The sequence below is a fragment of the Lichenostomus cassidix genome, chromosome 13 (genome assembly GCF_008360975.1).
Source record: "Lichenostomus cassidix isolate B80296 chromosome 13, HeHo_3.0, whole genome shotgun sequence".
In the NCBI taxonomy this organism is placed as follows: domain Eukaryota; kingdom Metazoa; phylum Chordata; class Aves; order Passeriformes; family Meliphagidae; genus Lichenostomus; species Lichenostomus cassidix.
The window spans coordinates 3,797,286-3,813,655 of NC_139494.1; the positions used below are offsets into that span (position 1 = coordinate 3,797,286).

Below are 16,370 nucleotides of genomic sequence, written 5' to 3' on the forward strand. Positions count from 1 at the left end.
TTACTGTATGTTTTAAAGAAAACCAGAACAGTCACAGTTTTAAAATACAAATTGCAACTGAGGACCATTGAAGCATCCTGTATCAAGAGTTCCTCCCTCACCTTTGTTAAGTGGGATTTCTCCAAATCATTGCCTCAGGTTTCAATTACCTTTGTTTTCTGACAAGACCTTGGATTGATAATTATGACACACTTTGCCACACTTTTCTCCTTTAAAGCTATTTGTGTCTATATCTGTTAAAACCCTGGAACCAAAATTCAAGGTAGAAAATACCTTTCATATAATTTATAAAGCTTCTCAGATAACATAATCAGATTTCATAAATGGTTTTACTGAAAGAGATATGTTTTGAAAATGTTACCTTCCTTTCCAAGATGTTTAGCTAAGAGCTAGAATTCAAAGTTAGTGAATTTCACTTCCATGCAACTATGAGTCCAAAAATAAACATGAAAAAAAATTTTTTAATTCTTCAGCTTAAAAAAGCTCTCAATATATTTAAAAAACTTAGCACTGATCTGGTGAAGGAAAAGTCAGCTCTAATCTATGTTCTTAAAAAAAAAGCTAAAATTAAGAACAATATCTCCCATATCACCACTGACTCTGTGAGCTGTAATTCTATTCCATTGTACTGCCTTGAAAGATCTGACAACCCAGAAACACCTTCTATGGAATTGTGTTTTATTCATTTAAAATCATCTCACCAGTGAAAAAGAAATAAAATACAAACCAACATAACAAATTCTAACACTGAATATTTTGTTCAGTAGAATAAATCTCTATTTGATTATTCAGATAAATCTATTTGATATAAGAATAAAAATACATCTCAACTTTCAAAGAAGTTCATAAGTAAAATATGACTGAATATTAGTTGTAATGAACTACATGAAAAGAGTGGCTGTGCAGATTTTGGGCCAAGAGGAGTACAGGATAGAGTATTTAAGCCACAAATTCCCCCTTATTTTTGTAACTAGTTGCATTAGAGAGTCATTACAGAAAGTGGAATGAAAAGTACCTTTGGTTTTCCAGAAGTAATCTGCTCTTTGACCCCTTCCTCAGCACCCTTTTTAAGACGAGGAAGGCAGCTGAAAACACAAGTTGCAGTTCCTCCTTCACTGCCAGTTTCTTACCCCATTTCCCTGAGCGCAACTGAGATAAGAGCAATGACTTGAAGTAAATTTCAAATCTTTGGTTACCCTTCCAACAAGTCTTTGTTTAAAAGGAGACAACCACATGTGAAAAACTTCATGCCCACTTTCCTGACCTTTAATTAATTACATCAGTCTTTCCAGGCCTAATGGGTTTAATTTGGGAAATGTAGGTTAAAAAACCCTCTCAGAATGAATAACCTACTTTTTTTCCCCCATTCTATGTGTTTAGTTTAAAATAAAAATAGTCTAACTGCAGGAAACCATGCTATCATAGTACAGTTCAAACTTAATTAAAAAAAAGAAGAGGAAGATGAAGAAGAAAGAAAAAGGAGAAGAAGCAGCAGCTTCAGCAGTATTAATAGAAGACAATACATGAAAATGGATGTTACTTAATCTGTCAAACTCCAAGTCTTTTCTTCAGTCTTCTCTTAAATCTTTGGCCTTTACAGGATGGTTGAAATTCAAAATGAGGTCACAAAGCAGTAGCTGGCTTTCCACTGAAAGACAGAGGGCAGTGTATCAGCATGGTATTTATTGAATGACAGATGCTAAGTGAATGGTAATCTACATACTGCACTTTTTTTAGTGTTCATCTACCAACTCATTCAAAAAGTTGAAGGGTTGCCTTGTTTCACTTATGGTTAAATGTAGTTGGGTATTAGCATATTAGTAATATTTGTATCAGAAGACTCTCAGTGTTCCTACAAAGCAGCAGCTCTGATCACCTAGCAGGTGTTTCCCATGGTTAGCTAACTCCTTTCCCTTGCTCTCTAACTACTGTTTCATTAATTTTTCAAAACACAAGAGCGAATCTATTGCTTCATTACATTAAAACACAGTTGCCTGACATAGAAAACCAAGCCATTCACAACTGCACACTCCTAGAACAATGTCTTAAACAGTTTCTTGTTTAACTGGAGGGTGAAGCCAGAATTACCATTTATTTTCTTCAACTCATTGGACATGCTGTCAACATTTTTAATTGCAGCCTCAAGGTTAAACTGTCCATCAGAATTTTTGATGACCTATATGAAATAGGAAAAAAACATGACTGACAGGGTATATATGATTCATAAACATAAATACAGATAATCATAATATGCATGAACTTTTTCTTTGATTTTCTTAAATAATATTTTAACTTAAAATTCCCCCAGTTTGTAATTATCCAATAGACATGGCAAATTGCAACTATGGAAGGCAATTACTAAACACTTAGGGTTGTGAGTGTTTTTCTGTCACTTTTTTCTTACACAAAACCCCAATGAAATTAATCATGTCTACAATTTCATCTCCTCGTTGTTGTTTCATGTTTGTTTTCAATCAACGTTTTCTTACAGAATGGAAAATTAATCAAGAATAGTCGTACAGCCACAAGATGGAGCTACAGTGACATTAACGTGAAGAACACACCTGGTCACTATTAGCACTGAGTGTTAATGAAACTGCCAAAACCTGCCCAGAAATATTTGTAAACAGTTTATAATCAACATCTTCCTGCTTGCTTTGGAGATCATATTCCCCGCCTTTAACATTTAATTAAAAAAAATAAAAATCTAGAGGTAATTAAGACTAGAAACCATTTGAAATTAAGGATAATTTGAATTTTCAAACATGTAATACACTCATTTTTAGGAATTTCTTTTCCTTATGGAAAATTTTAAAGAGAACTGCACATAGCATGCCTTCTGGCCTAGTTATAAGCTCTCTACTTATCGTCCAGAAATTCTAAAAATAAAATTAGGTAAAACTCTGGGTAATTCACAAATAATATTCTTTATATAGAAAAACTCAGCACATTAGGAAGCATGACCAAAAAAATTAACATACACTTAACACAGATTCGTTGTTTGAGTCTCTCTTCCCTTCAGACAGTGCCTTTATGTGGAGTTCATCAGTCAGGGCCAAGGCTCCTAAAAAGACCACCCCCAAACAATTAAGGGTTAGTATGTATAAAATATATTAGTGTTTTATAAATACATAAGTATTTTGCCTCACATAATATATAATAGCATAAAAATATAATAACTAGGCCTTATTATCATTAAAGTTATTTGAAAGCAGTGTCTAAGAGGTCGAACACTTAATTCATCTTGAGGAAGAATGAAACCTTGGATTTTATTTATTTTACTGTCTTTAGGGACAGAGTTTCAGATTTTTTTAGGAGTTCAGTGTGGAATTACTAACAGTGAATAAGTGTATGTGTAATGGTGATGAAAAATTTCTCAAACATATTCCTGTATTTTTTTAAATTAAAAACTTTCTGAGAGATGTAAAAAGACATTGCAATTGGAAAATCTAAAGAACACACACACAAAAAGTCATGTGTTGATTGTCTGACATGGTGAATCTGAGGTTCCTTAAGAGACCTTAAAACACTCTTTTGACATTGTTTGCTGGTCAGTAACAGAGCTGAGATTCAATACCAGATCCCTGGGCTTGTTCTTCCCCCATTCTTCCTGCTTGTCTCTCCTTACACGTCAGGACACCTTCGGGCAGGTTGAAGTGTGTGACAGTCACTGGAAAGCTGTGTCAACACTAAAAAAGGAGAAAAAAGGGGAGGGGGCAGTCATGATTTTAGGAGTGAGGGCTAAAAAGTAACGCAAATGCTGCAAGAGCTGAAGAAGAAATGGAGAAGAGAGGACTGAGGTGTCAACAGAGGTTGGTGAATGGTGAATGAATTTCCTGCTTTGTGGAGAGCTTATTGTGTGTTGCAGCAACTAATTTATAGTTCCTTTTCATCATCAGTTTAAATTCATATGGAATAAGTTATGGTGAGCAAAGCAAAAGATGATGAACCCAAATTAAATGAAGCCAAGAGAGGCATTTTGCTAGACAGATTTATCCATTTAGCCTGTGCTCAGGGTTAATTCAGCAATGAGCACTGCCCTCATGCACACACCTGACTGGAGTTGGAACCAAAACCTGCCAACTAATGTCCTGGGCATTGGGCACTGCTCATTTCTTCCCCAGAGTGTGCCCTGGAGTATTTAAAGCCAGGGACACCAAGCAAGGCAATGGCTATCAGCACTTTTCTTTAATTTACTGGAACCACTTTTCCTGCTGCTCAGCATTCATCTGTATTTTGAACTTGCTGTTTGGCACCAGTGAAGAAGGAATTACCAGCATCTCATAGGAGAGTGGAATTACTTGGATGTTCAGTAGAGAGCAGATGGACAGAGTGTGCCTGGGATGTGCTTTCATTATGTTTCTTCTTTAAAATAAAGCATTCTGAATGTATTGGTTTATGACTGCGGGGGAAGCTGAATTGCAACTCAGAACAGCATTTTCTGGTGTGGCACAATTAAACTGTGATTCAAAGAGAAAACATGATATGCAGCTTAGACTGTGGGGCTTTCTGGAGCTGAGAAATGAGAGCAGGAAACCCTTCACACATGCACTAATTCCTGTAGTACAGTCTTTCAGTTTACAATCTCTTGCCAGCACCCCAGGGCAAACAAGTTCACTGTGCCCTTTCTGTGGGCTCTGAGGAAAAAGTCCAGCTGAAGCTGCTGATTTTGCTGCTAGAATGCAAAATATAGCTGAACACAAAAGAACATATGAGGTGATTTTTTTTTCTTCTATATACAAAAGCACCTGCAGAAGTTTATGTAAATATAGACACAAAAATAGCAAAATGGTATTGTAGCAAGTACTGAAAACATTTGTGTCAGTAGAAGGAGCAGTTATTTGCTTCGCTAACCTGTAAAGCAGAATGCTTCAACTGATAAATCCCAGTTTCTGCCAGTTTACTTCCTACATTTGGATGTTTTTTCCACATCCTATAAATAATATTTCACATTGTACTTAAATTCTTCTGTAAACTAACAGTAGAAGGAAAAAATAGGATATTGCAATGACCTGAAATTCATTAAAATATTTACAATATTTTAAATATATTTGTACATGTAAGTATTATGTATGAGATTAAAAATATCTACAATATACTGAGTTGCCAAAATTAATTGGACAAACCAAACAGAGTGGTTCTTAAAGGCAAGGCTTTTCTAAAAAAAATCCTCAATAATGTGAGATAGTAACCAGCAAGATGACCAACAGTGCAGGAGCTTGACCTTACATGGCATTTTATTTTAAAAAGGAAAAAAGAGAGTAAGATATGTTTAATTTCTACACTGAAGTTTACTTGGAACTGAAACACTTTCTGGATTTTCTTCGTAAGGTAATATTTCAAATTGAAACACTGAAATTACTAGATAAAATTATTAAGTTATACCTCCATAAGGAGTGTTCTTGTTGGTGTTGCTAACACTGTCACATCAGCATGTCAGTTTATGAGCTGCAGTTTGCTCTTTGCCTGAAGTAAACCCACAGGTTTATGTGCAGAGTTACTCAGAGCTGAAGCTGCTTGTACCTCTCTTTAATCATGGGCTGCTCTGGCTGTGTGTAAGACTTGAACACACAAAACCCCTCTGTCCCTGGAGGCTTTCGGAGAACACATTCTGTTATGGAAGGTGAAGCTCTTCAGACACTTTTATGAATCCCAGATAAAGATGGAATTACTACCAAACAAGTTGTCTCAGGAGGGGAAAAGATCAGGAAGACTAGAAACATATTTCAGGATGTAGAATTAGGGTTATGATGTGAATCAGTAAGCACTTTAGGCAACTAAAACAGGCAGATCACTTTTTAGAACTGCAGTAAAATTACCTCGACTACAACTTCAGGCAAAATAAAACAGATAAATACATAACCACTCTTCAGGAGAGTTTGAAAACAAAGGATATACAAAATTATTTTCCTGTGTAGTCAGAGATGAAGTAGGAAGAGAGAAACCACGATCTTGTGTTGTATCTTATGGTTATAAAGATGTTTTAAAGAAATTGTTTGAGTGGGAAATAGAAAAAAATCTATTGACTTCAAATTCAAACAATATTTTAGTGAGCAGCTTAATAAACATAAGAGAGTCTGTCTTTTAAGGAATTCATTTTTATTACATATGATTCATATGATACATATGATTTTTATTACATACAAATCATTACATTCATGATTCATAAGGTTGAAAGAGACCTTGAAGATCATCTTATCCTACCATCTGCCACATAATCACCCTTAAACCATATCCCCAAGTGCCTTATAAACTTTTACTCAAAATATTACAATTTGCTGTTACTTTGAAGGCTTTAGCTTTCATTTAAAAATTCCTATCTGGTCTAATAGGAGAGTTTAAAGTTTCAATGCACTTTACTAAACTTTCACATGAGAAGCTTTGACAAAAGAGAAACTGATTTTTACCATCAATTGTGTATAAAAATTCTAATCCAGATTGCAAGGAAAGTCAAGTTGCAGGGAAAGTCAAACAGAAACCAAACACACAACCTTGACAAATGACAATAATTTCTGATAATGTATTTCACAAGCTCTAGAGCACATGTCCAATCTTGAGCAATGAAAACTGGTAAATGCTGAAGGCCCAAAAAAGCCTTACCAGATCATGGTACAAATATAGTAAAGCAAAAGTGAGACTTTGTCTTTAAAAGTAACAGTCCCAGTAGTTGAGGCAAAGAGTGACAGGCGGAGAAGAGTGCTAAGCAAATGGCCTTGCCTTAACATATGCTCATTAAATAGGAAGAGTAAACCCTAAGATAAAATACCTATTTGTGGAATAGCACAATGGGTGAAACTCTGTTTGAGTTTTCAGCCAGAAAACTTCAAGGAATTATGTAGCACATAATGTTACATTATGTAACACATAATACGATTTTCTGAGAATGTTTTAATAATGCCTGATTAATAAAATATTAAAACCACCAGTGTTGCACCTACAGAATGAAAACCACTGCAGCCTTTAACAGCAGAAATGTAATTATTTTTAAACAATAAATAGCATAAGCTTATGCTTTGTAGATAGTCTGGAAGGTCTCCACTTGGTGATCTGGAAAGATTTTTTTTGTGTGTAGTAATACATATAGAAAATGTGTGTAGTAGGTTCTGAACAATAGCTTATAAGTGGTTCTTAAATGTAGTATTTAAGGTAATTATATGGCATGATAAATATTGGAATATTCAATAACTGAAGACAAGTGCACATATGATGCTAATACAGATGGAATTGTGTGTTGAAACTGTTCAGTTGGTATACATATCTTTTATGCAAAAATAAAGGCATATTTCCTGCAGTTCATTCATATATATCATTTGCCCTGCTCAATATTTTAGTAAAGTCAGGTAATTAGGAGCTGAGTTTTTTAAAAGATAAACAGTAAATATCAATGATGTTCTGGTGGGATAATTTGGGCAATTAATCATAAATGTTATTTTTAGTGGAACTTTTGGAGATTCATAAACATTTTTGTTTCTTCACAGTCCATATATCATGGAAAGGGATAGCTGCTGGTAAAACTTGGCATGCGAAGTCTGAGCCACTGGAATTTGGAAGCACAACAAGTCTTGCAGTGGTTTTTAAAGTGAAATTCAGATACATGAATGAGTTAAGTGGAAGATTTTCAAGAATCATTTAGAAATTCCTCATGCTTTTTGGGTTTCACAATAGAAGTGATTTCTGAAGCTATCAAATACTTTTTCCCAGTCATAGTAGAACCATTGAAATGACAGAGGGCTTGACAGCAACTGTGAATCTTTACTCATTCCTGAGCAGCTGTCTAGAGCCATAGAACTGTGTCTGCTTCTCGTTCTCATGGACACTCACATCTGCCATTCAACAGGATTTTGTTCATCCACCCAGGAAAAGTAAGTTTATAAAGCAAGGAATTGTGAAATTGTCTCCAGATCCTAAGAAGCCAATGACTGTAGTTTGCCTTTTGGAAAATGCTGAGCCCTTTTGATTGAGATGACATTGCTTACAGATATTTCACCACAGCTGTTTTATCCTAGATTTTCATAGCAGTAACAGTAGAGTGCTTGAAATCCTGCATGGAGAAATAAAGGAGTGTGCTAATACCAATAAGTCAAGTTTATCATTTGCTCCATTGCAAATTATCCCTTCTTCATTTAAATGAATTTAATACCATAAACTGTAATGGTTAGCAACATGATGTAGATATTGCAAGCTTCTATTAGCTGCTTCTATTGTAATTATCCACATTATTTGTCATTTGCTAGCTTGCATGCATTACCACATGAAATGCCCTATAAACATTAGAGGTAGAGAAATGAGAATTGAACAGAAGAATAGCATTCTGCTCAGGGATATGGTATTATCATTTTGAAATTACAGGCTTGATTACTTCTGTTGCTTTATCAGAAGACTTCTTTTTGATTAACTCATGAAATGGCCAGGAGGAGGAACAACAAAATATCCTCAACCCATTCCTGTCTCAGCTGTTTGAATGGGCATTTCCCTGTAACCATGGCTTTGCACAAATCCTTTCTTTATTTCATAAATGAAAACTTCACTCTTGCAACTGCTCCTACTCTATAAATACAACTGTGCCATGAGTTCCACCTAACACACTCCCAGTGTTACAGTCTCTGAAAGATGGAATGGTGCAACTGGAGAGCAACAAGAAAGAAGCCACTAGATGCCCTTCTTCCCACAATAAATGTGTGTTAAGAAAAGGAAGGGGAAAACAGCAACATGTTTGCCTGGAAAGGCTGGTGAGTTAGCCCAAATGTGAAAATGACAAGTATCTAACAGATGTCAGATAATTAATGGCATTGCCTTAAGAACATATTGTGTTAGCTTCCCACTCAGGGATCTGTGATCCCAGGGGGAAGGCTGTAGCAGGGGGAAGGAATACAAACACTCACAGAAGTTGCTCACATTGTGTACTGTCAGAGTGATTATCCCTCACAGTGCCATCCACAGGAGAGAAATCGGGTATATTCAAACAATCCAAAGGAAGCCTTTTCCTTTCTGCTGACTACAGTGACGGCTGAGAGAGCTGGATCTCCTGTTACTGAAGTTCACTAGTCTTCAACTCCAGCTTGTGCATTTATCTTGTGGCAAACCTCATGTGTGCATGTCCTGGCTGTGGCTGTGTCTGCACAAAACCCAGCAGCTCTGTACCTGGGTGAGCTGCCATGCTGGACTTGCGGACATGGAAAAGTTGCTTTATGCTCTGAAACAAATAAGCAAACTGAAATACTAGAGTCTGTTCAGATTCTTTTAGCAGAAGGGAGAATGTGTGAAATCCATTATTTCAATAGGAATTTAAGAGTTTTTCAACTCTGAGCAAGATTGCTCTGAAATAACTATGACAGAAGTTAATCAGTTATTAGCTGTGATCATTTTGTGGCAGCTACTTAGCCTCAAAGACTTAGACCTGTCACTGTCCCTGGAGGGATTTAACAGACGTATGATGTGGCACTTGGGGACACGGTTTAGTGGTGGCCTTGGCACTGCTGGGGGAATGATTTGACTGGATGGTCTCATAGGTTTTTCCTTCCCAAACAATTCTACAATCCTATTTTTCAAAACTGGAAAGTGAGGCCCTTCTTACTGTTGCTTCACCAAACTTGCTTTATAGCTAAGACATTCCATAAAAATTAATGCTAAATTATGCTTCTTTTTAGGGTCTGTCCTGTTCAGATAAATTTTATATATATAGCACTGCTTTCATTTTTTCTCTAATAAAAAGAATCTAAAATGTGCAATGAAACTATGTGGGATAAAGTAACTCAAAACTCCTCAAAAAGACAAAAATGAAAATTTGGAAGACTGTTCCAGGAACAGGTCTGAGAGTTGATAGTTTCTCTTGTAAATTCTTAATGGGTGAAATCTCTTATGACGTTACTAGATTTCTTTGGAACCACAGAGAAATAATTTTATGACAAATTAGGCACATTTAAATGCAGCAAAACGTCTATAGTTATACATAATCTCCGTTTCTGTGCATTCCGATATATTAACACTGACATTTAACCAGAGAAACATTTCACAACTCTTTTTTATTGTGCTCATTTTTCAGCAAGTTTGGAAGCTAGATAAATCATGGAAAGGGTCTGTGCAATTTGGTTATCAGACTGATGCTGCAGACACACTGGAATAGCACCACAGCACAAAGAAATAGGAGGTGCTTCCCATTCCCACAAATAACACAGGAGCTGGATTTAGTGGCAAATAAAGGGAGTCAGTCCTAACATTTTCAAACTGCATGAACAAGAAACAGCAGCATATATAAATTTCACAAAGTGGAATGTGGAATAAGGCTGTCAAGAGCTGGTAACAGCTGACAATGACTTGCCTTACGAATCCAGTCACCCTTTCAGTGCCCTCTCCTCCTTGTTTCCCTGCACACGATGGACCGGTGATCTCTCCAGCAGGGTGAGAAACAGATTCCAGACACCAGCAGGTACAAGGTATGGCATGTTTGCCATGCCAGCTGCTTCTCTGCTTCCTGTGCCTATGTCAGGTGTGTGCTGACAGCAGTCAACTCACAAAACATGTTTTTTGCTGAAGGCACTACACAGCTGACGTCAATAAAAGGTTCAATACCTTCAGTATTTTCTATACTATACCTTTTCTTCAGTTTCAAATTCAGAGCTAATTAATACTCACACACTGTACCTTCTACCCTCATCACAGTCTAAAATTCAGACTGCCTGGATCCTGTGCAGAATTGCATATTATATAAGTGCTTGCAATCAAAATATCCTATTCCAGCCTAGCAGATGCTTTAGTTATCCCCTCTGGACTTCCATAAATTTACACTGTGAGGTTTTCTCTGGTATCACAGGTATACTTTCAGGAAGTGTGTCAAAATATTTAAATATAAGTGTGCTCCCTTTGCCATCTATTGCAGCCAGGCAAGGTTTACTTCCCAAAATTAGTTTACAACCCTGAGCAGCAGCAGGAATGATCTCCCTGAGAGGGTCAGTCAGCTTTGCTGAGAGCACATCCCAAAATAGTGCATATACCTGTAGGGCTGTGTACCCTGAACATTCGCAGATCCAGGCACTCTGATGTGGCTGCAAGGACTGAAATTACCTGGCCAAAGTTAGCCCCTTTTCTGCTTGGCTCCCACTGAAGGTGCAGAAACATCCTTGCAGTATAGAGTTGTGGGTTCAGCCAGAGACATGTTTACAAAGCACTGCATTAGGCTCTGTACAAACCAAGAATATAAAAATGGCCCATTGAAAGTGGAGATTTACAAGCTAATTTAACAGGTTATTTTTATTCCTACCTTCCTTAAGAACTTAGGGAATTTGATATAGAACACTTAGTTTAACTTTGGAGAATTCATGCACATTCACAGATAACATTACTTGACAGGTATTACACCAATTTCCTAATCCATTCACATTATTCCTCTGCACAGTCCTCAGAAGGAATGAAATAAAGCAGGATTATTTCTTAAGGCTTAATACTGCTTAATATCTCTTTTGACATGTCTGGGACATGTAAATCACTATAAATTTCCTTCTAAAGTTAAATGAGATATACTGAAATTAAGTAAAATGAAAATGGTAAAAATGTTCTGACATTAATTGCCGATTTAGGTACATAGTGCAGGTTTTTTGTTGCTGACAATTGTGTGAGATAACTCTAAATAAGGAACTTATGAAATTGGAAACTTCTTTACCTGTGTAAATATTCACCTTTTCTGAGTACCTGTCTCAATATTTTATTCACAATACCTCTCCTGTAATTTTCATTTGAATTCATATACCTCAAAGATATTTACTTTGAATTTACACTCTTGCAATGGAGATGATAAGAAAAATGAGCAGCTACAAAATAAACTGTTCACTGCTGGTCAGTCTCCCTGTTCATTGTTCAGGTTGTAATTAATCTGCAGGTTTTTGTTACAGAACTGCAGAGGTTAGTGTGCCTCAAAAGAGACCTAGAAGGATCCTAAGGAGCTCTCTCTGACCTAAATCCATGAGAACACAAAAATGCGATTCAATCAGAAGTACAAAATTTTTCTTAGTGAAGATTTGAATACAACCAAAAGTTTGGCCTTGAAGGGTTCAAGTGACTGAACAGTAAAAGTCTGTGTGTGACTCTAAAATCAAGGAAGAAAGAAAGTAGGGACAATAAGATCACAGAATAAAAGGGCTCTGCTTAGATAATTACTTTGGTCTGATACATATCCCTCAGTAATTTACATAAATAACTTTCATACCTTATCATAGGGCCATGACTTGGCTTTGGTACCTTGGCTGGTACCCACAACTGATCACTGAGCTTTAGCATCATTTTGGTGTCACTGCTCTGTGCTCATCCCGACCCCACCTTTGCATTTAAAGGAAGAAATGGGATTCCACTGAAAGTCATAAGAGCATTTATTTCTGGAGAAATGATGACATTTTACTACCCAAGCTTTTTATGACACCTAGGTTATATTGCTTTAGTGCCTGCTTTTTATAGCTTTCTCCTCCAGCAAGAACTTTCAATGTAAATGTGGAAGAAATGTTTATAAAGAATCACAAAGAGAGGAATCTAGAAGTGTAAAATCCTACTCTGACTTACTTGAATCATCATATCTCATCAGAGGAATGTGCATTGTATACATATAAAAAATCCTAGCCCCTCTTGCAAATCAACCTTTGGTGAAGCAAAAATTCATCAGCTCTCTGATACTCTGTGTTTTATAACCTACTCAGGTTTACTCTCAAGAAGACCATCTTTTAACAGTAACAAGTTTGGTTTTGATAATCATACCACTGAAAAATAAAAGTGCCACAAAAAGATTCACAAATACAAATATGCAGTCATTCTAAAACAAGAAGGTCAAAATACTTCACCAAAATAATTCATCCAAAGTTGTTTTATTACCTTTTTCTTAACAATTTCTCTGACACAAAGGTCAACCAGCTGTTGAATATTACTGGGCAGCACGGCCTTGGTCACTTTTTGAAAAAGCTGCCAGAAGCAATTTCATGTCATTGTTCATTAACACTTTGATCACACTAGCAAGGATTTGTTGGCAACTGCTGGTGCTATAAAATACATTTTAAATGCTTTGGATGTAGAGTCTTCTGTGCCTACCCAGGCTGGCATTGCCCACCCTTGAAAAGTGTTGCATGATTTACCTCTTTGCCCAGGCACTCTCGTTTGATTAAATCCCTCTCTCCTTGCTGCTGGGAAGCAGAATTGGCAGCAATGAAGCATCTTTAATATTCTGTGTCGCACAGCTCTAGAGGTCTTTGAATACATAAGTTCAAATTTTGGTTTAAAAGCTCCCTAAATTTGATTTTACTTGGCTGCAAATAGGCAACCTGAAAATGAACAAGTAAAATATTACAGCTGATGCAGAAAAAATTCAAATTTCCACCTACTGATGTACTTCAGTCTAAGGTGAAGCTGGATTGTGAGTAAGAACATGAGTCACTGGAGCATTCCCACCTCATCTCTGTAGAGCTGCCAGATTAATGAGTCTGTCACTGGTAACCCAGGAGCTATGGGATACAGCAGCTGGGAAGTGACATAAAGTCACTTTAAATAAAGCTCTGTACACCTGTCAGATAGCTAACATTTTTGGACAGTGCAAGTAGTTCATTATGAAAGGGTAACCTGGTTAATAGGTTAAAGGAACATCCCATTTAACTGTTCTGAGAAGGAATCAATCTGATTAAGATATGATTATTATCAATTAGCAATTCTATTTTTCCTATTAAATTGTCTAAGCCTTAATGGTGTCACCAGTTAGTGGAAGCACTTTGGACTGGATTGTTTAGGTGTTCACTGGACTGTGTGTGACACTATCCACTCCAACACTGTCATGTGGATAGCTATGCAAGCAGTGAAATTTTGGGCTTTTCCAAGACTAAAAGGGGAAAAAGAAAAACTTTTATCATCAAAATGACAGATTTCCCAAGCAGGCAGTTAGAACAATGAAAAGCAAGGCGCATTTCATAACAACCCATATGCAACAAAATATTTTGTCTCAAAAATTAGTGACTACTGAAATTTGGCAATGTGTAGATGTTTTTTCCCAGTCAAAGTTCATGCTGCAAGGACAGCAACACCATAGACCTTAACAAACTTTGAGGTGGAGCAAGGTTGTTAGCAGGAACATACCAGTGAAGTGCTGTTGAGGAGCTGAAGTCTTATCTCAAATTTTTCTTACCTTATATTATCTCCAGGGTTGTGTCTAGTACAGTCAGATCTACCCTACTGTATGTTTTTTCCAGATAAACATCCTCCTGAGAACTTAGAATGAATCATAGAATGGTTTGAGTTGGAAGGGACCTTAAAGATCATTTTGTTCCACTCCCCTACCATGGGTAGGGACATCTTCCACTGACCCAGGTTGCTCCAAGCCCCAATGTCCAACCTAGCCTTGGACACTTCCAGGGATCCAGGGGCAGCCACAGCTTCTCTGGGCAACCTGTGCCAGGGCCTCAGTACCCTCACAGGGAAAAATTTCTTCCTAAAACTTTAGAAGTTTCTAGGGAATGTGGTTATTTTATGCGACAATTACTTCCTTTCCTTATGATGTTTCCTGGCTGTTTTTCCTATACTTTTTGTACAGATATTTGTAAGGAAGCACTTGATAAGGACTTACTTCTCTGTTTGCCATGTTTAATGAATTTGAGAATTTGGGGTTTACGTTGAAGAATAAATGAGTATTTTAAATTAATCAGAGTGGAACTCCAGTAGTAACACATGGCAGAATCCAGAGGTACTTGCCCAGATATCAGCTGGGAAATGAATCATGACCTTCCTTCTTCAAGCATTTAAAATACTTGAATCTTTCTAGTAATTTTGCTTTTGAAATGAGGAAGATGCAATAAATAAACAACTGTCCCCTTACCTCCATCAGTCTGAGCAGCCAACAGTGTCCTGCAGACTGTTTAGGACTTGATGCTGAGGGGACCAGGCAAAGTGTGTGATCCTTTGCAAAGACCTAATGCAGAAACAGTGTCAGACAGTTTCATTGGCACTGCTTCTAACACAGCTCCTACCTGGCTGCAGAGCCCTCCCTTTCCCACTCTGACTTAGCTGTGATGATGATGAACTACAGGAGTTACCCAGCTGGATCCCATAGGATTTATTTGCTGCCTACTCTGCCAACACTTAGACAAGCTGGAATAGCAAAGAGGGCCATGTCTTGGATGGATATAATTTCTTCTTCAAAGGTCATTATAGTTCGTTTCCTTCTGCTATAACCCCGTGGTGTGGTCACAGGTGAAGTGACAACAGGGCAGATTTGGAGAACTGCAGGAGCAAGTGACTTTTAAATCTTTTCAAATGGTCACAATGTGATAAGGCTTTGTCTGAAAGACAGACTGGATGAGGAAGCAGAAGACTGCGGCTACTTTATAAGAGACAAAATAAAATATTTATCAAACCTCTTCCTCTTTCTCTTCTCCATTATTAACATTATGGGAGGATTTCTGACATCCTCACAATTTAGGATGTTCAGATAAGGAGTTTCTATTCACTGTAACAGGAACCTTCCATACTCTGCACTCAGGAAGTACTTCTGTGGCTTCAAGGTTATAGCAACCTTTGCAGGGCTCTCTCTGAGGTGTGCTCTGATCCAGGGTACACTGCAGAAGCACCATCACAAACCAATTCAAGGGGATGCTGGTAATGTGATTAAGGCACAGTAAGTGGGTGGCTGTTACTCTGATTTTTCTTCAACTATTTCAATTTCAAGGAACACATGAAAGAGAATGCTAATTTTGTTGTTGCTGTTGTTTACTTTTATAGCTCTCTGTACTACATAAACTCAAAGGAATGAAAATGTGCTGAATACTTTTCTCATGCTGAACTCTATCCAAATCCCAGACGACGTTTAAAAGAAGACTTCAAAAATTGCAGGAGAGGATCTGTTGTTTCTCAGCTATTTCCTCATCTCATATGCTCAGAGACATAACCTGATAAGAATTTGTGACGCACTTCAATTTGGGAACTCTTACTCATCAGGATTTATCCTTGCAGCTCAGTTTCTGCCTGTGCCTCCTCAGAAAGACTATAATTTTTTTTCATTGCAAATGGATTGCCTGGGATAAATACCTGACTCTTATTTTGTAGGCAGAGAAGGTCAATAACAACCTTTATAGAATCTCTCCATAAAAGGTGACAATAAATAACAGTTTAACCTCTAATCTATATTAACAGACTACCTTTATTTATTGTTTGACTTGTGCAGAGACACAGACAGGTAATCCAAAAGGAGCAGTCACAGTAGAATGTAATGACCTTCTTTTACAAGAATAAGCAAAACCCATTTCACTTCAGCATCAGGCACGAGGCTATTTTGCAAAGAAACACTGTGTGTTAGTTGTTGAAACTTTTTCATGCATTCCCCGAAACAAACTACACTATTCTGAGTATTTTCTTCT

General features: G+C 37.0%; 1 protein-coding gene across 6 annotated transcripts in view; it reads right to left on the minus strand.

Annotated features, from left to right (window-relative positions):
- C13H5orf58 (chromosome 13 C5orf58 homolog) overlaps positions 1-16,370 on the minus strand; it is an 81,558-nt gene that overhangs the window by 14,366 nt on the left and 50,822 nt on the right. For 4 of the 6 annotated variants that reach the window (XM_085073413.1, XM_085073412.1, XM_085073416.1 and 1 more), the window contains 6 exons: positions 16,152-16,280; positions 14,834-14,926; positions 3,578-3,689; positions 2,982-3,064; positions 2,089-2,176; positions 315-1,648 (listed from right to left, as the gene is read on the minus strand). In XM_085073413.1, coding sequence (XP_084929539.1) covers positions 1,569-1,648; positions 2,089-2,176; positions 2,982-3,064; positions 3,578-3,605 — 279 coding nt within the window. In that variant the 5' untranslated portion in view covers positions 3,606-3,689; positions 14,834-14,926; positions 16,152-16,280 and the 3' untranslated portion in view covers positions 315-1,568. Of the gene's footprint in view, positions 1-314; positions 1,649-2,088; positions 2,177-2,981; positions 3,065-3,577; positions 3,690-14,833; positions 14,927-16,151; positions 16,281-16,370 lie in introns of those variants that run through there. The other 2 variants (XM_085073414.1, XM_085073415.1) reach the window with 2 other exon arrangements.